Source organism: Cherax quadricarinatus, chromosome 41 (assembly GCF_038502225.1).
Source record: "Cherax quadricarinatus isolate ZL_2023a chromosome 41, ASM3850222v1, whole genome shotgun sequence".
NCBI lineage: Eukaryota > Metazoa > Arthropoda > Malacostraca > Decapoda > Parastacidae > Cherax > Cherax quadricarinatus.
In genome coordinates, this window is record NC_091332.1 from 26,890,235 (window position 1) to 26,915,339 (window position 25,105).

At 40.4% G+C, this 25,105-nt stretch overlaps 1 protein-coding gene across 3 annotated transcripts in view; it reads right to left on the bottom strand.

The window, feature by feature from the left end:
* The window catches only part of Gga (ADP-ribosylation factor-binding protein Gga), a 236,986-nt gene that overhangs the window by 136,206 nt on the left and 75,675 nt on the right, over positions 1-25,105 (bottom strand). The window contains exon 1 of one of the 3 annotated variants that reach the window (XM_070093108.1): positions 13,221-13,611. The exons of the other annotated variants lie outside the window; for them this stretch is intronic. Within the exon in view, the coding sequence (XP_069949209.1) occupies positions 13,221-13,541 (321 nt within the window). The 5' untranslated portion in view covers positions 13,542-13,611. Of the gene's footprint in view, positions 1-13,220; positions 13,612-25,105 lie in introns of those variants that run through there. 3 annotated transcript variants of the gene reach the window in all.

Sequence of the window (25,105 nt, forward strand, 5' to 3'; positions counted from 1 at the left end):
TCATGCATGGCCGTGGCACTACCACCACCAATACCTCCACCTACTGATGCCTGTGGTATATCCATACCAAGTGTAGCCACATCATCCTCACTTTCACTGTCTATTCCTGGTGTAGGGCCACGGGATGTATTCCGGGATGTACTCCGTCCCCTGGGCACTGCATAGGGAACACTATCCGAGCACAAGTAGCGGAGTATATACCGACGCTTCACTGGTGAATATGATTCATCACTATCACTACTTGAATGATCATCAAGAGCAATAAAATCACAGTCCACATCACTATCATCATCATTACTGAAGTCTGAGGCCTGGCCATGCAAAAATATTAGTTTTCTCTTGTGACGAGGTACAATTGAACGTGATTGAGGCGTGCCCACACCAGGGGTAGAAGGTTGAGAATTGTCAGAATTTTCTGCACTATTTTCGATATCCTGGTCATTGCTTTCAGTCACTAATCAATCAAACCCATAGAATTCTTCTTTTCTTCCACTTCCATCAGAGTCAGAACTATCAGTTAGGAAGAGGAGAGTCCCAATTCGCCTCGGAGTGAGAGCTGCCTTGCGGCAAGGCATGGTGAACAAAGCTTACTGAGGCGGAGTTCCCACAATGCCATGCTGGCACCTAGAATTTTTGTTTACAGCGCACACACACCACGCAGACTCGTTCTCTTGGATGTAGGCCTACCAGCCTTCTTGCACTAAATTTGATGCCGCTAGAATTTTGGTGTAGATCTACGGTTTGGACCCTCAATGTAAAACAGTAGATCTACGGCACAGACCCTGAAAGGGTTAATATGGTGATTTTAATGTACATCTGCATGCCAGCACAGTATATATTTAGGTACACACAAGTATAATTATCAGAGTATATATAAAACACCTAGGTAGTAGGTTGGTAGATAGCAACCGCCCAGGGAGGTACTAAGGTACTACCGTCCTGCCAAGCGAGTGTAAAAGGGAAACCTGTAATTGTTTTACATGATGGTAGGATTGTTGGTGTCTTTTTTCTGTCTCATAAACATGCAAGATTTCAGGTACATCTTGCTACTTCTACTTACACTTAGGTCACACTACACATACATGTACAGTGGACCCTCGACCAACGATATTAATCCGTTCCTGAGAGCTCATCATTAATCGAAATTATCGTTAGTCGAGTTAATTTTCCCCATAAGAAATAATGGAAATCAAATTAATCCTTTCCTGACACCCCAAAGTATTGAAAAAAAAATTTTTACCACATGAAATATTAATTTTAATACACACAAACTGAAGAAGACATGCACAGTTACATGACACTTACCTTTATTGAAGATCTGGTGATGATTGATGGAATGGGAGGAGGGGAGAGTGTTGATGGTGTTAGTGTTTAGAAGGGGAATCCCCTTCCATTAGGACTTGAGGTGGCAAGTCCTTTTCTGGGGTTACTTCCCTTCTTCTTTTAATGCCACTAGGACCAGCTTCAGAGTCACTGGACCTCTGTCGCACAACATATCCATCCATAGAGGCCTGTACCTCCCGTTCCTTTATGACATTCCTAAAGTGGTTCATAACATTGTCAGTGTACAGGTTGCCAACAAGGCTTGCAGTAGCCGAGTCAGGGTGATTTTCATCAAAAAAGGTTTGCACTTTAAGCCACATTGCACACATTTCTTTAATCTTTGAAGTAGGCAACTTCTTCAATTTCTCTCTCCCCTCCTCCTAAGCAGTTTCCTCAGGTCTGGCCTCTTGCTGTTGAAGATGATCTAGCAGCTCATCTGTGGTTAGTTCTTCATTGTCCTCCTCCACCAACTCTTCCACATCCTCCCCACTAACCTCCAACCCCAAGGACTTCCCCAGTGCCACAAAGGATTCCTCAACTGGCATAGGATTCCCAGGGTTAGCCTCAAACCCTTCAAAATCCCTTTTGTCTACATATTCTGGCCACAGTTTCTTCCAAGCAGAGTTCAAGGTCCTCTTAGTCACTTCCTCCCAAGCCTTACCTATAATGTTTACACAATTGAGGATGCTAAAGTGATCTCTCCAAAACTCTCTTAGAGTCAATTGAGTTTCTGAGGTCACTACAAAGCACCTTTCAAACATAGCTTTTGTGTACAGTTTCTTGAAGTTTGCAATGACCTGCTGGTCCATGGGCTGCAGGAGAGGAGTGGTATTAGGAGGCAAAAACTTCACCTTAATGAAGCTCATGTCCACAGAAAGTCGCTCTGCCAAGTCTGAAGGATGACCAGGAGCATTGTCTAATACCAGGAGGCACTTAAGGTCCAATTTATTTTCCAGGAGTTAATTTTTCACAGTGGGGGCAAATGCATGGTGTAACAAGTCATAGAAAAAGTCCCTAGTGACCCATGCCTTACTGTTTGCCCTCCACAGCACACACAAAATAGCCTTGAGGACATTGTTTTTCCTGAACACTCTGGGAGTTTCAGAGTGCTACACCAATAAAGGCTTCACTCTGCAATCACCACTAGCATTAGCACACATCAACAGAGTAAGCCTGTCTTTCATAGGCTTATGTCCTGGGAGTGCCTTTTCCTCCTGAGTAATGTAGGTCCTGCTTGGCATTTTCTTCCAAAACAGGCCTGTTTCATCACAATTAAACACTTGTTCAGGTTTCAGTCCTTCACTGTCTATGTACTCCTTGAATTCCTGCACATATTTTTCAGCCGCTTTGTGGTCCGAACTGGCAGCCTCACCATGCCTTATCACACTATGTATGCCACTACGATTCTTAAATCTCTCAAACCAACCTTTGCTGGCCTTAAATTCACTCACATCACCACTAGTTGCTGGCATTTTTTTAATTAAATCGTCATGCAACTTCCTAGCCTTTTCACATATGATCGCTTGAGAGATGCTATCTCCTGCTATCTGTTTTTCGTTTATCCACACCAATAACAGTCTCTCAACATCATCTATCACTTGCGATCTCAGTTTCGAAAACATAGTTGCACCTTTGGCAAGAACAGCTTCCTTGATTGCCGTTTTCTTGCCCACAATAGTAGCGATGGTTGATAGGGGTTTTGTGTACAACCTGGCCAGCTCGGAGACACGCATTCCACTTTCATACTTAGCAATGATCTCTTTCTTCGTATCCACAGTAATTCTCACCCTTTTTGCTGTAGGGTTGGCACTAGAAGCTTTCTTGGGGCCCATGGTGACTTATTTTGCAGGTGCAATCACTACAAACTCTGTGATAATATGAAATGTTCCGATTGTATGTTTGGATGGGACCGCGGTGGCTGGCTGGCTTGTAAACAGTGGCACCCACGGGACAAGTAAGGCGCGGTCAGGCCACAAGTGGACGCGTCTCGAACGGAACGAATAGCATTGGTCGGGTTTTTTAGTGCTAGTCGAGGCAAAATTTTTGCATTAAAATGTATAGCAAGTCGCATTTAACATTAGACGATGCCAACGTTGGTCGAGGGTCCACTGTACAAGCAAATACATACATATCTCTCTGGATTTTCTTCTGTTTTCTTTCTAGTTCTAGTTCTTGGTTATTTCCTCTTATCTCCATGGGGAAGTGGAACAGAATTCTTCCTCCGTAAGCCAAGCGTGTCGTAAGAAGCGACTAAAATGCCGGGAGCAAGGGGCTAGTAACCCCTTCTCCTGTATGTACAGTGGTCCCTCGTTTTTTGTAGTTAATCCATTCCTGGAGTTGCTACTATTATCGAAATCTACGATTTGAGAATCAATTTTCCCCATAAGAAATAATGTAAATACAATTAATCCGTTCCTGACACCCAGAAGTATTAAAACAAAAAAATTTTTTTACATGAAATATAGATGTAGTACATAAACAATACAATGGGAAATGATGAATGAAAATTAACAGCGTAACACTTACCTTTATTGGAGATTCTTCTTAGTGTATGGGAGACTGGAGGAGAGAGATTGGATTGTTTACAGTTTATAAGGGGAATCCCCTTCCAGCAACACCTCAGGTACCAATTGCTTTTCTGGGGTTGCTTCTCTTCTCTGTTTCTTAATGCCACTAGGACCACCTTGAGAGCCACTGGAGTCCTGTCTCGCAAAATAACTGTGGAGAGAGCTCCGTTTCTGGCGTCTCTTTAACACTTCCCTAAAATGGCCCAAGACTGTCACTGTACATGTTGCCAACATGGCTTGCAACAACCTTGTCAGGGTGATGTTTCTCCATAAAGCTTTCCATCTTACCCCACATAGCAAAAATCTCTTTAATTTCTGAAGAAGGTACCTTCTTCCATCTCTCTCCCTCCTCCTCTGCAGCAAGATTTTGAGCTGCGATCTGTTGCTGATCCTGCTGAAGCTCTTGCAGCTCCTCAGTGGTGAGCTCTTCGCTGTGGTCTTCCATCAACTCTTCCACATCCTCCAAACTCACATCCAACCCCATGGAACTCCCCAGTGCCACAGTTGATTTAACAACAGACATAGGCTCATCAGGGTCAGTCCCAAACCCTTCAAAATCCCTCTTGTCGACACAATCTGGCCATAATTTTCTCCAAGCAGAGTTCAAAGTCCTGTTAGTCACTCCCTCCCAAGCCATACCTATAAGGGTTATGCAATGGAGGATGCTGAAGTGCTCTCTCCAAAATTCCCTTAGAGTCAAGTGAGTGTCTGTGGTCACAGTCAAGCACCTGTGGAACACTGCTTTGGTGTAGAGTTTTTTAAAGTTTGCAATGACCTGCTGGTCCATGGGCTGGAGGAGAGGAGTGGTATTCGGGGGCAAGAACTTTACTGTGATGAACCCAAACTCCTCGAAAATTAGGTCATCCAAGTTTGGAGGATGAGCAGGTGCACTGTCCATTACTAGCAGGCACTTGAGATCCAATTTCTTTTCCAGGAGGTAATTCTTCACACTAGGGCCAAAAACTTCATTGAACCACTCGACGAAAATTTCCCTCGTGACCCATGCCTTACTATTAGATTTCCAAAACTCTCACAATTTACTCTTCATAACATTGTTTTTCCTGAACACTCTGGGATTTTCAGAATGGTACACTAGTAATGGATTCACTTTGAAATCCCCACTAGCATTAGCACAGAACATGAGCGTCAGCCTGTCTTTCATAGGCTTATGTCCTGGCATTGCCTTTTCCTCCTGTGTAATGAAGGTCCTCACTGGCATTTTCTTCCAAAAGAGGCCTGTTTCGTCACAAATGAACACTTGTTCAGGTTTCAGTCCTTCAGCCTCTATGTACTCCTTGAATTCATGCACATACTTTTCAGCCGCCTTGTGGTCTGAACTGGCATTTGACGAATCACATCTAACCGAGATAATTACTTTCAGAGACACTGGCAGTTATCTCACGTTATTAAGAGAAGAGTACTGCCCATAACTGATGATACCTATTGCAAGATAGATGTATTGCTAGAAGCCTATGGTGGGGCTGTTATAAAAGTACCTTTGCACAAAGTTTACACTGAAACAAGCTATTATACTGGCTATATTTCAGTGGGTATATCCAGTGGTGTATTTCCTATCAGGTCAGTGGACTTGTTGATAGGGAACGATATCCTTCATGCTGGTATACGTAAAGAACCACTTGTGATTGATAATAACACCGATGATAATTATGCCCTTGAAGCTTGTAAAGAGAAACCTATTTTATTTCCTCTCAGCGCAATTACTAGAGCTATGTCAAAGATTCAACAGGCCTGATCATGGACCGGGCCGCGGGGGCGTTGATCCCCGGAATAACCTCCACGTAACATCCAGGTAACTATCCTTGTCTCCTGTTGAGTTAGTGGATGACAATGGTTTGGGCTTGAATATGTTGTTTAGTGACACTCTGTGCACAGGATCATTAACATTAACTCCCCCGTCATCAACCTAGTCAGGACACAACTGACGTTAAATTTCTAACTAATGATGATTTAATCAAGGATCAGTTTGTTGATCAGTCACTGGAAAGACAGAGATATAGCAGTTACTGAGAGTGAAGCAAAGGATCTCGATAATTGTTACTATTATAGTAACGGTGTACTGATGGAGAAAAATACATGCAAGTTGTCAGCTGATAGTGTTTCCACCACAGTCAAGCATCTCGTAGTGTTACCAGTTACATTTCGTGAACAAGCCATTGATGTTGCTCACAACAGTCCCACAGGAGGACATTTAGGTGTCAAGAAGACACTCGGTAAACTGGCAAAACATTTTACTTGGCCAAAGATGAAGGAAACAGTAGCTGATCATGTGCGACGTTGCCACGTGTGTCAAGTGACAGGCAAGCCAGCACACACACCTCCACCTACACCTCTTACTGTGTTCACTAGTAGCAAAGTTCAATTCATCTGGACTAGTGATTGTTCAGATTTGTTCAAAAGGTTGAAGCGCTTGCTTTCCTCTGCTCCAGTGTTGAGGAGTCCTAATTTCAATCTTCCCTTCTTTTTACATATAGATGCGAGTGATTATGCAGTGGGCGCTGTGCTGCTCCAACAGTCAACATCCACTGATATTCTCCATTCTATATGTTACTATTCATCTAAGCTCAAACGACACCAGAAAAATTATGCCACTATTGAGAAAGAGGCTCTAGCGCTTGTGGTGTCCTTGGAACATTTTGACGTGTATTTGGGCACTTCCCCATTTTAAATTAACGTAATTTTAATGCCCAAATACCTTTTGTTACTTGCTATGTCAAATTCAGTAAAGTAACGTAATCTCTCCAGCCCATGTTAATTATATATACTCATGTTATGTCTAATTATGTTATTTATATATTCACAGTAGTGATGTGTGTGTGAGGAAACAGTTGGAGACAGAAGCTGAGTGTTGAGTGGGTAGTGTTGTGTGGGCGATGTTACTGCGTGGCAGAACAGTCCTGCCGCTGACCCCCTCCCTCACTACACACCTTATGCTGTTTCATACTCAGATGTCCATACTGCATAGCATTCCACAACCACTACTTATGAGTGGAATGCTGTCTCCTGTCTATCGCACAAGACGATTGTTCATATGCAGTCTTCACTATTATGATCGAGCCTCAACATGTGATGCTTGTCTACGCTATCCTGTCTCTACACTGATGTACATAACCACGAGCATGCAGAGATACGATACTGTGTCCTGCCCTAGTACTAGGTGCATAACTTGTAGTGATATAGACACTAAAATTATAGAAGTGCTTGGCACAAGAGTGACTCTAGATTTTTATATTAAATTGTATTAAAGTGATATGAGTAATTAGTAATAATGTGAAAGACATTAACGCAACTCCTAGTGCGACCGTTTGTCGTGTTGGGGGGGGTGTTGCAACCCCTGAATGGGTTACAATGTATATGATGTATATGTATATAATGTACATTACCTTTTCATGTAATTTTATATTGCTTATATTTGCGATAATAGCTAAATCGTGAATATATTGCTTTATATTATTATTTGTCTTAGTTACTTTTGTTAAGTAGGATGTAACATATTTTGTGCTCATAGTTCAAGTCTTGATTGTCTAACTACTGTAATTATCGCTCTTTGCTCGTTACTCTGCCGGCTTCTGTTGGTGGGAAGCAACTGTCCACGGAGCTATCACGTGATAGAGGGGGGGTGTTCTCACCTCGCCTGAAGTATTCAGTCTGGTCTAGACTCTCTTGGTGGTTGGACGTATTCCTGACAAGTGCCTAACTCTTCCTTATTGGCCCTTGTTGGAAGATCGTCTGTAGCTTTATTGTTAGTTCTGGAGACTGTTCACAGAACTTTGTATAGACTTAGTGATTTTCGACGTTGTACTGAGGTTGTGCGTCGCATAGACACTAAGCAACTCAGGTCCTGAGCTGTACCTTCTGACCTAATTTGTACTGGTATCTGTGTATTGTCACAGTCGGGGATTTTCTTATGCTGAACTTAGATTCAGTAGTATGGGAGTTTTGTGACTTTTGTTGAGGATCTGCTGATGGTCCCTACTTAGTATCGTTATATTATCTCCTTGATCCTGATTGTGTCGCAGTTGCTTGTTATATTGCTATTGGGCTTAGCATTTTTTTATTGTTCAAGCAGACTGTTCTAATTGCCAGTTGGTCGAGAAGTTAGTTTATGTGAGGACTTTGTCAGTCACTTGTTTAAGTCTAGTCGAGTCATGAGACATAGTGAACTACTTAGAGCACTTACACACATACACACACTTATTTGTATTATTACTTGTTAATGTACCAGACGGTACTTAAGACATAAATGTGATATGTGCTATCAGCACAATAATACTGTACACGAGAGAAGTGATTATTCTTATTTTGTTGATATTGATTAATTTAATTTGATATACGCCTAGACAACTTAATTAATAAATTTATTAAATTTTAATTTCTCTAGTTAGTAGCCTACCAGTTATAATCCTGAAGCACTAATAATTCTTACTGAATTCCATTGGATAATTGGACAAGGATACTGGCTAATTGTTACGAAAACTCAGTAACAGGCTGGATGCTAGAAGGGTAGTCCTTTCTAGTATTCACTGGAGACCTCTAAGCTTTTTAGAATCGCATTTTTTGTAACACTCACCATGCCTTACCACACTGTGTATGCCAGTACGGTTCTTAAATCTCTCAAACCAACCTTTGCTGGCCTAAAATTCACTCACATCACCACTGTTTGCAGGCAATTTCTTTACCAGATCGTAGTGCAACTGCCTAGCCTTTTCACAAATAATCGAAGTCATAAGAATATCTCCTGCTAATTGTTTCTCATTTATCCACACCAATAATAACTTCTCAACATCTTCAAGTACTGGTCATCTCATTTTTGTCAGCATAGTTACCCCCTTTGCAACAACAGTGTCCTTGATTTCCTTTTTCTTGGCCACTATGGAACATATGGTTGTGTAGGATTTCTTATACATCCTTGCCAGTTCGGCCGCACTTGTGCCACTTTCATATTGTTCAATGATGTTTTTCTTAAATTCAATCATATTTCTCGCCTTCTTTACCACAGGCTTGGCACTAGGAGCTTTCTTTGGAGCCATGGTAGCTTATTTAGTACTTGCAAGCACTAAAGTGAGTTGAATATTATGAAATATTTCGTAGGAGCAATGAGAGGACCTTCGCTCACTGGTAAACAATGCCAGACTGGCTGGGTAGGGAGGCCGCCCCGGCTCACACCTTGTGTACGCGTCCTGGACGAACTACTATTCGCGAGTCAACCTATGATTAGTGAGCCCATGTTTATACGAAAATATCCCTATGATTTCCAAAATCTATGATTCCCGAGAACTACGAAAAGCGAGGGACCACTGTACAGTATTACTAAATTTGAAAGGAGAAACTTTCGTTTTTCCTTCTGGGCCACCCCACCTCAGTGGGATACGGCTGGTACGTTGAAAGAAAAAGAAAGAATATATAAAACATGAAGTAACTTTAAAACATTTGAAATTTGGAAAGTTTCCAGACATAATGAAGAGCCACAATACTCACGGAGCTCATGGAGAATGTAAACAAACAGGGTGGGGTGCCGTGACCATATTAAACAGTTAAGTGGAGGAGCCATGCAGCAAGCTTTGGTCATAATTCGAAATGTCTGTATTAGCAGAACACCATAAAGCGAAATGTCGTAAAGCTGGGCTCTACTGTATACACAAATACAGTTACATGGATTATCATACATAGCAGCATGAGTAGAGAACCTAGGATAACCCAAAAAAGTCAGTGATTTATTTCCAGCATGGGTGGTGAGGAAGACAGTGTGGGTGGTGAAGACAGCATGGGTGAGGAAGGCAGCGTAGGTTTGTGTAAACATGTTTTGTAAACAATGTAATTATAACAATGTTTGTGCAGTTATTGTGTTGCATACAATGAGTGGATATATATACATTATGAATTATATTGGTCTCACAGGCCATAAAAGTTACATGAAAAAATAAAATATTAAAAACGAAAAGAAAAAAGTAGAATAAAAGTAAACATAATACTATTACCGAGTGAGCGGCAGACGCCGATGTTGCCGTAAGTGGTTCACTTTGTCAACTTCATGCCTCTATATATGTAGACAGCCTACCCTGTCTGCTAGATTCATATCCCGCGGCACCATGGTGCTGCCCTCTCTAGGCCTGCCCTGGTCAGTGAGGCATGGAGTCTACCCGCACTCACTTCATGGCCTACCCACACAGGTTCAACAACCTCCCCTCCACAGACTGGCTATCAGTCATTCCCTCACTTTGCCCACTGTGTACTTACTCCTCTCTGATTAAAGTCAAACTAGTCTAAGGCCGTATCTTTGCAACCTATGCTACCCCTTTGACACTAAACCGCTGTTCAGCAGCAAGAACAGCAATAACATATATCAGGAAGTACTGATTGCAAAAAAAAAAAAACATCTTTTAAAACAATCAGAAAAATATTCTTAAAATTTTGACAAGAAAAAATAATTTTTTTTTTCTAATATTTTTCGACACTGAGAGCAGTTTTGTGATCAGAGGTCTCGACAGTGAAAGGGTTAATAAATGTATAGAAGAGGGTAAGGTTCCTGGGGATTGGCGAAGAGCATGCATAGTTCCTTTGTACAAAGGCAAAGGGAACAAAAGAGAGAGTGTAAAAATTATAAGGGAATAAGCCTGTTGAGTATACCTGGTAAAGTGTATGGTAGCATTACTACCATAATCCTTTGCATACAAAGGGCTTTTGGCATGTACACCCAACTTGTACTATAATTAGTTGTACAACAGTGTACCATGTCCAAATAAACTATATGAATACGAATATGAAAGAATTAAGAGCAAGACAGAGAGCAGGATAGCAGATGAACAAGGAGGCTTTAGGAAGGGTAGAAGGTGTGCAGACAAATTGTTTACAGTGAAACATATAGGTGAACAGTATTTAGGTAAGGGTAAAGAGGTTTATGTGGCATTCATGGATTTGGAAAAGGCATATAAGGTGAATAGGGGCAATGTGGCAGATGTTGCAAATGTATGGAATGGGAGGGAGGTTACTGAAAGCAGTGAAGAGTTTCTACGAGGATAGTGAAGTTCAGGTTAGAGTATGTAGAAGAGAGGATATTATTTCCCAGTAAAAGTAGGCCTTAGACAAGGGTGTGTGATGTCACCATGGTTGTTCAATATATTTATAGATGGGGTTGTAAGAGAAGTGAATGCTCAGGTGTTGGCAAAAGGTGTGAGGTTAAAAGATAAAGAATCTAACACAAAGTTGGAGCTGTCACGGTTGCTCTTTGCTCATGACACTGTGTTTTTGGGAGATTCTGAAGAGAAGTTGCAGAGGTTGATGGGATCAGTTTTGTAGCCTATGTAAAAGAATGAAATTAAAAGTAAATATAGGAAAGAGTAATGTGATGAGGGTAACAAAAGAAATTTAGGTAATGAAACACTGGATATCAGATTGGAGAGAGAGAGTATGGAGGAGGTGAATGTATTCAGATATTTGGGAGTCGACATGTCAATAGAAGAGTCTATGAAAGATGAGGTGAATCACAGATTAGACAAGGGGAAAAAAGTGAGTAGTGCCTTGAGGAGTCTGTGGAAACAAAGAACATTATCCATGAAAGCAAAGAGGGGAATGTATGAGAGCATAATTATACCAATGCTCTTATATGGGTGTGAAGCATGGGTGGTGAATGGTGCAACAAGGAGAAGACTGGAGGCAGCGGAGATGTCGTGTCTGAGGGCAATGTGTGGCGTGAATATAATGCACAGAATCTGTAGTTTGGAAATTAGGAAGAGGTGTGGTGTTACTAAAAGTATTGTCCAGAGGGCTGAGGAGGGGTTGTTGAGGTGGTTCGGACATTTAGAGTATGGAACAAAATAGAATCACTTGAGAACATGTAAATCTGTAGTGGAAGGAAGGCAGGGTAGGGGTCGGCCTAGGAATGGTTGGAGGGAGAGGGTAAAGGAGGTTTTGTGTGTAAGGGGTTTGGACTTCCAGCAAGCATGCATGAGCCTGTTAGATAGGAGCGAGTGGAGACAAATGTTTTTTTAAAACTTGACATGCTGTTGGAGTGTGAGGCAAGGTAACATTTAAGGGATTCAGGGAAACCGGCAGACCAGACTTGGGTCCTGGAGATGGGAAGTACAGTGCCTGCACTGTGGAGGGGTGATAATGTTGCAGTTTTATAACTGTAGTGTGAGTGAACCTCTAGTAAGACAGTGATGGAGTGAATGATAACGAAAGTTTTTCTTTTTTCCTTAGTGGGAAATGGCCTATCTGTTAATAATAAAAAAAATGAATAATGACTGGATCACCACTTCAAATTTTCCAATACTTGCTATGGTGAAATATACAGTAGGTATCATAAATATGCACATGCATAAACAGATCACACAGGAAACAAGACCTCTCACCATAATGTACCATTTCAGAAATAAAATACATTTGGGTTCCTCACCTAAACTAGTATATCGTAGGATCACCCTTCCTGTTAATGCACTCCAAATGTCTCTTAGGCACTGATAAGGATAACATATGGAGGATAGAAGAGTCAACACCTTCCCGTACCTGCTTACTAGCATTCGAGACTTTCGGGTTATAGGACATATACATGCCACCAAGCTTACATTTAATGTGGCTCCAAATGTTCTCTATTGAATTTAAGTTCCTTAAGTTTCCAGGCCAGTCAATGAAGTATGGTAAATCACAATCATTTAGTCAACTGCTAATGTCTTTGGCAGTATGGCAAGGGACACTATTTTCCATGTAAAACTTTCCCTGACACTTCTGGAAATGCTCAGGCAAACAATCTGATTTTTTTTTTTAAAGATTACTTATACACATGCATACTTATGATGCCTTCTGTATATGTTATACATATTAAAATGTTATTCAAAATGTATTCATAATGTGCTGTCTGTTATGTATTTTATTTCTAGTATATTTTTTCCTACTGCACAAACTGCCAGAGCTAAAGTTTGCATAAACTATATACAGAAGGGTCCTGCATATTCAGCATCCACTCTTCAGTGTTCCATGTTTTTGCTGGTTTTCAACTGAGCCATTATTCATTATGTTCAGTGCTTTTACCATTTTTCTGCCATTTTGCACAACAGTTGCATAATAGAAGGGCGACTGGTGCCATATTTTAAGGCAAGTATTGTATGCACAGTAGACCCTTATATTACACTGTAGTTACATTCCTGAAAATGCCATGTCAGATAAAAATCCATGTTAGATAAACTGAAGAGCTTATGGGAAATATAGGGTTATGTTCCAGGGACCCCCCCCCCCCTCAAGATCTTACATAAATAAAAATCATAATTTTTTTTTGTTGCTTAAGACTACAAATGCAACAGAAATATTATTATTTACCTTAAATTGTGGTTGCTGGTGTATGTCAGTAATTGTTAAGAGAGTGGAGATGCATGGTGTGGCCCTACTGGGCTGAGGTGAATGGTTGTTGGTATAAGTGGATGGTTGAGGTTCTGGTGCTAAAGTCAATGGCTGTATTGGAGTGTGCATAAATTCTGTAATGGATCTCTGGACTCTTTTACCCTGCAATACATTATACAGCTGATGGTAAGGCACCATCAGTTGCCCTAGATCCCATTTCAAAGCACTGCTTCTAGATCTGTCAAAGTCCTCTTCAGTGAAAAAAGTTTGCTGGTTTAGCAGCAACATGGAACTGCTCATGTAACTGCTGCAATGTTAACTTTTTCTTGAGGTTCTTCTTCATCTTCTGTTATCTGGCTGTGCAATGAGCTGTCAACATTTCCTCTGGATTCCTGTTGGCATTGTCATCATCATCATCATCTTCTAAGAGCTCATTCACATCTTCCTTCATATCTTCAAAACCATCGCCTGGTAATAATCTCCTTGCCAGCTGAACAATTTCCTGAACCTGACTCAAGCAAGGGAAAACCAGTGAAAGAATTAACTACAGAAGGCCATAACTTTCCCTAACCTGCATTTAATGTTGACTGGGGCACTTCATTTCATGCACTTCTATCATAGCTGATGATTTCTGCAATGTTAAATTTATTCCAGAAGCTTGGTATTGCCAGGTTGGAATCAGAGTCCAAATTTTTTCCCCTCCCACAAACCAAACAGTTTTAAGTTAATTTTATGAAGTGTTGTATAAAACAACTATGCTGCAATTTTTCAATAGTGTAATAACCAAAACGTGCCAAATAAATCCATGTAATGTATAAGGGTCTACTGTACTGTGTATTAATTTTATTTTTTATTTGTTTTTTAATGCCTAGCTGTATTGAGCACTTAATGTATGATATTGTAAACATATTATCAGGTGATTTACATGCATCTGATAATGTAAAAACACACTACACACTTCCGCCTGCCAGCAATTTTCACTTACCACATGAGGTCAGGAACCCAAGAGCCATACAAATGGGGCCCTCCTGTACATGCTGTAATCCTCCTAAATAACATTTCCCTTATTTTTCATTTATTCACAGAAGAAATAATTTTGAATTTGTATTTTTGATTTGCTGAAAAAGGAAACAGCTTGTTTTATCATACCTACTGTGTGAATGAAACATATTCTATATTGCGGTGATTCTGTTGTATATATTGTATGGTTCCATTTCTTTGTATTTATAAAAGATGAAATTAGAATTTTCACAAAAGATACACATTCTTCAGAATTACACGACCACTCATGGCAGCAAACAAACCCCTAGCCACGTAAGTTTAATCAGAGAGGTGAAAGACAATCAAGGAAGCCAGCATACATAGATGATCAACTGCACTTGGAATTAGACTTAGCAGGTGCTGGGGGGTCTGAATGTTACATATACAGGGAATGTGCATCAACAAACACATCTAGATGTAATGAGAAATTAGACATATGCAACATCTGGGTGTATTTATTTGAAGACCTTTCACCAACCAGCAGCTTTTTCAATTCAATACAATGATGATACACAAACATAATAGAAGAGGAGGTAATCAGTCCCTCAGTCTTGCAGAAGTATACACAGAAGACAGTGGAAGCTGACGTAATCAGTCCTCAGTCTTTGCAGAAGTATACACAGAAGACAGTGGAAGATGAGGTCATCAGTCCCTCAGCCTAGAAGCTTGTGTTCAATACCTTAGTCTTGATGAATCCAGAAGTTGCACGTGTTTAATTCCTTATCTTGTTCGCAGTGTATACCATTATTATAATGATACATCTAGACTCCATATCAAACATCAATTGGCTTGCCAGAAGAAAACCACTGAAGAATGTCAAGTCAAGGGTCCAAGTGGGTCAAATACCAGCCGATTCAATTTCATCTGTGGGGAAAAATGCTCACTGATACCTGATACGCGACATCCAAATTGATGGAAACGTGCTGTTCGGTGTTGAACTGTTGACAGAGAGCTACATGAGCTACAGGATGATATTCTATATACTTGCAAAATAAACACTGGTGAATGGACCTAACAAGTACAGTTGCAAGTGGAAGTTGCTATAAGCAATCTTCATGCAGCCAATGCAATGGATAACACACATTACATGTTAGCAATCAGAGAAACGAGAAATATCCATTCCAGCAGTTTCAAAGCTAACACGTCACGAGATGAGGCACTGGTAAATCTAAACAAAGAAATTGACAGACAGGTTTCATCTGTGGAACTCTGTTGAACTTCATGAAGTAACCAACAGGAAGGTAAATCAACTCTTAGCAAGGAAAATACAACAAAAATTATCACCTAACTCATTGTATTAGTAAATGGGGTAGCTAGCTTTGTTGCACTCAATGGTAATATATCATCACTGTTGAAACTGGTATTTTTTTTTTTTTTAACAAACCGGCCGTATCCCACCAAGGCAGGGTGGCCCAAAAAGGAAAATGAAAGTTTCTCTTTTTCTTTCTCTTTCTTTCAACACACTAGCTGTATCCCACCGAGGCGGGGTGGCCCAAAAGGAAAAACGAAAGTTTCTCCTTTTACATTTAGTAATATATACAGGAGAAGGGGTTACTAGACCCTTGCTCCCGGCATTTTAGTCGCCTCTTACAACACGCATGGCTTACGGAGGAAGAATTCTGTTCCACTTCCCCATGGAGATAAGAGGAAATAAACATGAACAAGAACTAGAAAGAAAATAGAAGAAAACTCAGAGGGGTGTGTATATATATGCTTGTACATGTATGTGTAGTGTGACCTAAGTGTAAGCAGAAGTAGCAAGACGTACCTGAAATCTTGCATGTTTATGAGACAGAAAAAAGACACCAGCAATCCTACCATCATGTAAAACAAGTACAGGCTTCCATTTTACACTCACTTGGCAGGACGGTAGTACCTCCCTGGGCGGTTGCTGTCTACCAACCTACTATTGAAACTTGTATATGATGATGGTAATGATACTGAAAATTCAATTACAAAGATAACAAAGTATATAGCAAGTCACAGCATAAAACTAGGGTATCATTTGAAGGTGCAGCCTCTGATGTCAGCTCAACTTTGTTTCAACTACTCATTATATCACTAAACTTCAAATCATTTCTCTTGGCACGTACAACTGATAACAGCCAGCTAGAGAAAAACAACACTGCATATAGCTCTTGCTGTGATGGCAAGAAACAAATCTACTACTGAGGAACTTTACTGCTTTAGAGCTGCCTTATTATATGATGAAACCGAGATTCAAAGCATTGGCAGTAAAAGCAGCAGCCCAAGGTCAGAGATTAATGGGACTCTCACACAGTGTAAATGAAATAGTACAAGCCATTACAGACAATTTTGAAGCAAGTGTCTTCCCACTTTGGTCTTCACTCTACACATGCACTGACCACACTCCTCACTAAAGTGAAATAATGCAGGTACTGACCAAGAAGAAGCCATAACACATCTCAAGAAAGAGGAACATAAAGATAAAAGAGCTCCAGTTATTCTTGTTTAACATTTTCAAGGACCATTAAAACCTCAAATGGATGATGACATTTCAAGAAAAGTCCTTTTCTTCTTAAAAGTTCTTCTCAATATCCAGATTTGAAGTAATGTACTTTTCACTTCTGAAAACAATTATATCACAGCAATGTGCCAAAATATAATGAATACAGTACCATGAAGGCTCATAAGCATGGTTATGCAATTTGTCCAAGAACATGGGAAATTCTCTTACCTGATGTTTTGTGGCTACCATGAGGCACAGGATTCAATACTCTTCACACAGGATCTATTACACATCATGAATCTGAGGATATCACTGATTGCTTTGAATGAACTAAAATGCTGCTCCACTTATTACCTGGGCTTTATATACAGTTCAATTATACTATGATGGATGACTCACTATATATGAACTATGTACTTGTATTCAGATTATAAGTTGAGTTATATAACACTTAGCTATACAGTAGGGCCCCACTTATATGGCTGGTTAGGTTCCAGGCTACCGCCGTAAAGCGGAAACCGCCGTAAAGTGGAACACCCTTTTTTTCCACTTACAAATGCATACAAACACTAGATAACAAGTTTACACTAACATATATTAAGTTAGCAATAGAACCAGGCATCAAAAAACAATAAAAAAGTACAATACACACATAGTGCACTCATTACTTACCTTAAAATATTTATAGTCTTAATCTAGGGTGAGACAAGTAGTATTTATTGTAAGAAATCAAGTGTGGTATGTATGGTAGTCAGCCAGGCTACCATACCAGGCCACCCCACCCACACATACAATTCTATGATATTTAAGCATCCCAGAGCGATAAAATGTATATACAGTTCACTCATTACTTACTTTAAAATATAGGGTGAGATGAGTAGTATTTATTGTAAAAAATCAAGTGTGGTATGTATGGTAGTCAGCCGGGCTACCATACCAGGCCAACCCACCTACACATAGTATTCTATTACATTTAAGCATCCCAGAGCGATAAAATGTATATACAGTTCACTCATTACTTACCTTAAAATATATGTAGTCTTAATGTAGGGTCAGGAATAAGTAAATGAGATAAAACGAATAAATGAGAGAGAGAAAGAATGAGTGCATGAGAGAGTACAGGCGCAGAGTTATGTAAACAAACCAGGCGAAGGTAAGTTTTGTAAACAAAGTGTACACGTCTGGTTTGTGTACAAGTTACATTGTGTACAGGTTGTTTCTACATTGATACGGTAGAATAAATAAAGAAGAACACTCCCATTCTCATGTAACATCATTTTGAGAAGAAATGATGCTCTGAGTGAAGGCAATGGAAATAAGTCACTCTGACTTTTTTGGGTTATCCTAGGTTCTCTACACATATGTTGTTATGTATGATAATCTATGTAACTGTATTTGTGTATACCTGAATAAACTTACTTACATACATACGAAAGGAATAATTTTCTACAGTTACCCCCAGTAACACATTTCCTCTTATGTTAGATTAGAGAAAATGTTATTCTTGGCATCACTTGTACAAGTTATCTGGCTACCACATCTCATATTTATGCTTATTTATTCTATTGTGGGGTGTATTTATCATATTTTTATGTTATATATCATGTTTATTATATAATTTTGAAAAAATATCATAGTTGGATTAATGAAAATGTGTATTTAACGTAATATCGACATTTAAATGAGACTCGATGATTATTATTATCATTACTAATATGACGTCTGGAGACATAAGACACTCTTACTGATTTTAATGTGTACCTGCATGCCAGCACAGTATGTAAGTTTATTTAAGTACAGGTATACATAAGTATAATTATCAGAGTATATATAAAATATGAAATAACTTTTAAAAACATTTGAAATTTTGGAGTTTCCAGACAAAATGGAGAGACTTAGTGCTTACTGAGCTCACGAAGAATGTAAACAAACAGGGTGGGGTGCGGTGACCGTATTAGAAAGTCAGGTGGGGGGAGCCGTATAGCGAGTTTTGGTCATAATTTGAAATGACCATATTAGCGGAACGCCGTAAAGTGAAACGCCATAAAGCGGGGCCCTGCTGTACTTCATTTTTTCAACAAACTGGCCATTTTGCCAATCAGTGGCTTCCTCAGTCCAATACAAAGAAGAATGGTTGAAAATCAGATGGAGTTTGAGATAATTAGTCCCTCAGCTTGGAGTCAATGTGATCAGTCCACACTGAGGGACTGATCACATCAACTCCAGGCTGAGGGACTAGTTATCTCAAACTCCAGATCTTGAACCATTCTTCTCTGTATTGGACTGAGGAAGCCGCTGGTTGGCAAAACATTTCCATAATAAAGATACCCAAGTACTGCACAAGTGGCTAATTCATCAACCTGCTAATTCTATGAACCATTTAGATACACTTGTCTCTTTTATTTCATATTATCCACTATTTATTTGGTATATTACATCAAGTGTTGAAAAACTGCTCTCAATAACAGCCACACGTTCCCATAAATGCTACAAGAAATAATCTGCCAATTTAGGTACAGATGAAAGCAGGATAACACGGTACTTACGTTCGTAAAAACAGCATGCAATTAAAATAAAAATTTTGTAAAAAAATGAAGAATACATGGGAAAAATAGGTTTACATTCCTAAACCCATTAAAAAAGCTACCCAAATTTTTTAGGCCTTGAAAGAGTAAAAAAAAACAAAATATAATGTAATTGCAGGAGGGTGGATGTAGAGATGTGTGCCAATATAAAGATCCTGCATTTACACCTCTAGTAGCAGACACAAGTGCCTTACTGTTCAGTTATCCCACTCCTTGAAACTGTATAGGAGTTATAAATGAGGGGTTAGAGTAGTTAGTATGGAGGCTGGGGTTAGGGAGGGGTTACAGCAGTTGGGGTGAAGGGGTTAAGTGTGGGGTGGGGACTGGGGCACTACTAGCATGGGACGAGACCGAGCAGTGGAGAGGTGAGGGGCAGGAGCTGGAGGCTGGTGCTGGGAGGTGGAGGATGCTAGACAGTGGAGAGGTGTTGTGGGGAAGGAAGGAAGGCTGGAAGCAACAAGACAGTGAGATGGTGTAGGTAACAGTGTTGGTGGGTCAGCATGGTTGGTGGTGCGGATGATGGGTGTCTAGATGGGTAAGTGTTCAGTTGGTGTGGGTGGTAATGAGGGTGGTGGGTGCAGTAGAGTGTTGGCCATGAAAGTGTCGGTAATGTGTTGGAGTGGGGGCTGTGAGGGCTTTAAACTGTGGGGGGAGTGGTGTGGGTGGAGGCTATATGGGTCTGAAGCTACGGGGAAGTGGTGTGGGTGTGGATGAATCAGACGCTTGTGCAACACTTCGGTATCTTTACTGTTGATGAATTAGACATGTAGTTGTGTAGGTAACCTAGTGTGGTGGAGGGTGTTGATGGGTGACTGGGTAGGCGAGTGTGCAGTTGGTATTTATCATGAATGTTAAATCAGAGAATGAGTGGGGATTTGAACCCATGACAAATGAGTCCTAAAACTCACAGGTCAGTGTTAACCATTGGGCCACCTGGCTCTAATAAGATTCATCCAATTAGGTACATTTCTGTACACCAAAAGAAGGTTAGCATGGGTGCCACACTGACCACATCAATGTGGGCATGGTGTGGGATTCGTCTGTAAAAACCTGCAATTGAGGTTACAGTGGTGACCCATACTAACCTCCCATGGAGTATAGCAATATACCTAGCTGGATGAATCTTATTAGAGCCAACTGTCTGAGTGACTAACGCACTGGCCTCTGAGTTTCACGATTTACTTGCCAAACCCATTTTGTGTATCAAGAATATTACACTCTGAAAGTTGCAATCTTTATTATTATTTTTTTTATTATTATCACACTGGCCGATTCCCACCAAGGCAGGGTGGCCCGAAAAAGAAAAACTTTCACCATCATTCACTCCATCACTGTCTTGCCAGAAGGGTGCTTTACACTACAGTTTTTAAACTGCAACATTAACACCCCTCCTTCAGAGTGCAGGCACTGTACTTCCCATCTCCAGGACTCAAGTCTGGCCTGCCGGTTTCCCTGAACCCCTTCATAAATGTTACTTTGCTCACACTCCAACAGCACGTCAAGTATTAAAAACCAATTGTCTCCATTCACTCCTATCAAACATGCTCACGCATGCCTGCTGGAAGTCCAAGCCCCTCGCACACAAAACCTCCTTTACCCCCTCTCTCCAACCTTTCCTAGGCCGACCCCTACCCCGCCTTCCTTCCACTACAGACTGATACACTCTTGAAGTCATTCTGTTTCGCTCCATTCTCTCTACATGTCCGAACCACCTCAACAACCCTTCCTCAGCCCTCTGGACAACAGTTTTGGTAATCCCGCACCTCCTCCTAACTTCCAAACTACGAATTCTCTGCATTATATTCACACCACACATTGCCCTCAGACATGACATCTCCACTACCTCCAGCCTTCTCCTCGCTGCAACATTCATCACCCACGCTTCACACCCATATAAGAGCGTTGGTAAAACTATACTCTCATACATTCCCCTCTTTGCCTCCAAGGACAAAGTTCTTTGTCTCCACAGACTCCTAAGTGCACCACTCACCCTTTTCCCCTCATCAATTCTATGATTCACCTCATCTTTCATAGACCCATCCGCTGACACGTCCACTCCCAAATATCTGAATACATTCACCTCCTCCATACTCTCTCCCTCCAATCTGATATTCAATCTTTCATCACCTAATCTTTTTGTTATCCTCATAACCTTACTCTTTCCTGTATTCACCTTTAATTTTCTTCTTTTGCACACCCTACCAAATTCACCCACCAGTTGCAATCTTGTTGAAAGAATATAATTAATATTTTGTTAAAAAAAATTCTACGAAGAAAAAAAAAGTTGTATGGTAGCCATTTCGAAGTTTAATGTTTATAAAAACCAATAAATTCCAACAGGCTTTGTTTCTAGGTTAAAATAAGCATTTATATTACTTTTCACAAAGAGCAAATTTAATACAGTATTTAAATACGTGTATTAGTAGGTACATAGTAGGTTAGAAGACAGCAACCGCCCAGAGAGGGACAGTGGACCCCCGCATAACGATCACCTCCGAATGCGACCAATTATTTAAGTGTATTTATGTAAGTGCGTTTGTACGTGTATGTTTGGGGGTCTGAAATGGACTAATCTACTTCACAATATTCCTTATGGGAACAAATTTGGTCAGTACTGGCACCAGAACATACTTCTGGAGTGAAAAAATATCATTAACCGGGGGTCCACTGTACTACCATCCTGCTAAGCGAGTGTAAAACGGAAGCCTGTAACTGTTTTACATGATGGTAGGATTGCTGGTGTCTTTTTTTCTGGCTCATAAACATGCAAAATTTCAGGTATGTCTTGCAACTTCTACTTGCATTGAGATTATACTACACTTGCATTTTTTTTTCAACAAGTCGGCCGTCTCCCACCGAGGCAGGGTGACCCAAAAAAGAAAGAAAATCCCCAAAAAGAAAATACTTTCATCATCATTCAACACTTTCACCTCACTCACACATAATCACCGTTTTTGCAGAGGTGCTCAGAATACAACAGTTTAGAAGCATATACGTATAAAGATACACAACATATCCCTCCAAACTGCTAATATCTCGAACCCCTCCTTTAGAGTGCAGGCACTGTACTTCCAATTTCCAGGACTCAAGTCCAGCTATATAAAAATAACCGGTTTCCTGGAATCCCTTCACTAAATATTACCCTGCTCACACTCCAACAGATGGTCAGGTCCCAAATACCATTCGTCTGCATTCAATCCTATCGAACACGCTCATGCACGCCTGCCGGAAGTCCAAGCCTCTCGCCTACAAAACCTCCCTTACCCTTTTCTTCCAACCTTTTCGAGGACGACCCCTACCCCGCCTTCCTTCTCCTACAGATTTAAATGCTCTCCATGTCATTCTACTTTGATCCATTCTCTCTAAATGACCAAACCACCTCAACACCCCCTCTTCAGCCCTCTGACTAATGCTTTTATTAACTCCACACCTTCTCCTAATTTCCACACTCTGAATTTTCTGCATAATATTTACACCACACATTGCCCTTAGACAGGACATCTCCACTGCCTCCAACCACCTCCTCGCTGCTGCATTCACAACCCAAGCTTCACACCCATATAAGAACATAAGAAAGGAGGAACACTGCAGGAGGCCTGTTGGCCCATACTAGGCAGGTCCTTTACAATTCATCCCACTAACAAAACATTTGCCCAACCCAATTTTTAATGCTACCCAAGAAATAAGCTCTGATGTGAAAGTCCCACTCAAATCCAACCCCTCCCACTCATGTACTTATCCAACCTAAATTTGAAACTACCCAAAGTCCTAGCCTCAATAACCCAACTAGGTAGACTGTTCCACTCATCAACTACCCTATTTCCAAACCAATACTTTCCTATGTCCTTTCTAAATCTAAACTTATCTAATTTAAATCCATTACTGCGGGTTCTCTCTTGGAGAGATATCCTCAAGACCTTATTAATATCCCCTTTATTAATACCTATCTTCCACTTATACACTTCGATCAGGTCTCCCCTCATTCTTCGTCTAACAAGTGAATGTAACTTAAGTCTTCAATCTTTCTTCATAAGGAAGATTTCTAATGCTATGTATTAATTTAGTCATCCTACGCTGAATGTTTTCTAACGAATTTATGTCCATTCTGTAATAGGGAGACCAGAATTGAGCTGCATAATCTAGGTGAGGCCTTACTAATGATGTATAAAGCTGCAGTATGACCTCTGGACTTCTGTTGCTTACACTTCTTGATATAAATCCCAGTAATCTATTTGCCTTATTACGTACGCTTAGGCATTGCTGTCTTGGTTTAAGGTTGCTGCTCACCATAACCCCCAAGTCCTTTTCGCAATCTGTATGGCTAAGTTCTACATCATTTAACTTATAAGTACTAGGGTTATGGGCACTCCCGAGCTTCAGAACCTTGCATTCATCTACATTGAACTGCATCTGCCACTTTTCTGACCAAGAATAGAGTTTGTTTAAATCCTCCTGAAGTTCCATAACATCTACGTTTGAATCAATTATCCTACCTATCTTTGTGTCATTGGCGAATTTGCTCATATCACTAGTAATTCCCTCATCAAGATCATTGATATATATTATAAACAACAACGGGCCCAAGACTGATCCCTGTGGAACGCCACTTGTTACAGATCCCCACTCAGATTTAACCCCATTTATGGACACTCTCTGCTTCCTGTCTGTGAGCCATGACTCGATCCACGAGAGCACTTTTCCCCCAATGCCACGAGCTGCCACTTTCTTTAACAGTCTATGGTGCGGAACTCTATCAAAAGCCTTACTAAAATCTAAGTAAATAATATCAAATTCTTTATCATGGTCAACAACCTCAAAAGCTTTACTGAAGAAAGTTAATAAATTAGTTAGACAAGACCAGCCTCTTGTGAATCCATGCTGAGTATCATTAATCAAGCTATGCTTATCGAGATGGCTTCTTATAATCTCAGCAATAATTGACTAGTAATTTGCCTATAATTGAGGTCAGGCTTATTGGGCGGTAATTTGACGGTAACGACTTGTCCCCTGTTTTAAAAATAGGAATTACATTAGCCATCTTCCACATATCAGACACTACACCTGTTTGAAGAGTGTTGGTACTACTATACTTTCATATATTTCCTTCTTTGCCTCCAGAGATAACGTTTTTTGACTCCACATATACCTCAATGCACCACTCACCTTTTTCCCTCATCAATTCTATGATTAACCTCATCCTTCATAAATTCATCCGCCGACACGTCAACTCCCAAGTATCTGAAAACATTCACTTCTTCCATACTCCTCCTCCCCAATTTGATATCCAATTTTTCTTTATCTAAATCATTTGATACCCTCATCACCTTACTCTTTTCTATGTTCACTTTCAACTTTCTACCTTTACACACACTCCCAAACTCATCCACTAACCTTTGCAATTTTTCTTTACAATTTCCCATAAGCACAGTATCATCAGCAAAAAGTAACTGTCAATTCCCATTTTGTATTTGATTCCCCATAATTTAATCCCACCCCTCTCCCAAACACCCTAGCATTTACTTCTTTTACAACCCCATCTATAAATATATTAAACAACCATGGTGACATTACACATCCCTGTCTAAGACCTACTTTTACTGGGAAGTAGTCTCCCTCTCTTCTACACACCCTAACCTGAGCCTCACTATCCTCATAAAAACTCTTTACAGCATTTAGTAACTTACCACCTATTCCATATACTTGCAACATCTGCCACATTGCTCCCCTATCCACTCTATCATATGCCTTTTCTAAATCCATAAATGCAA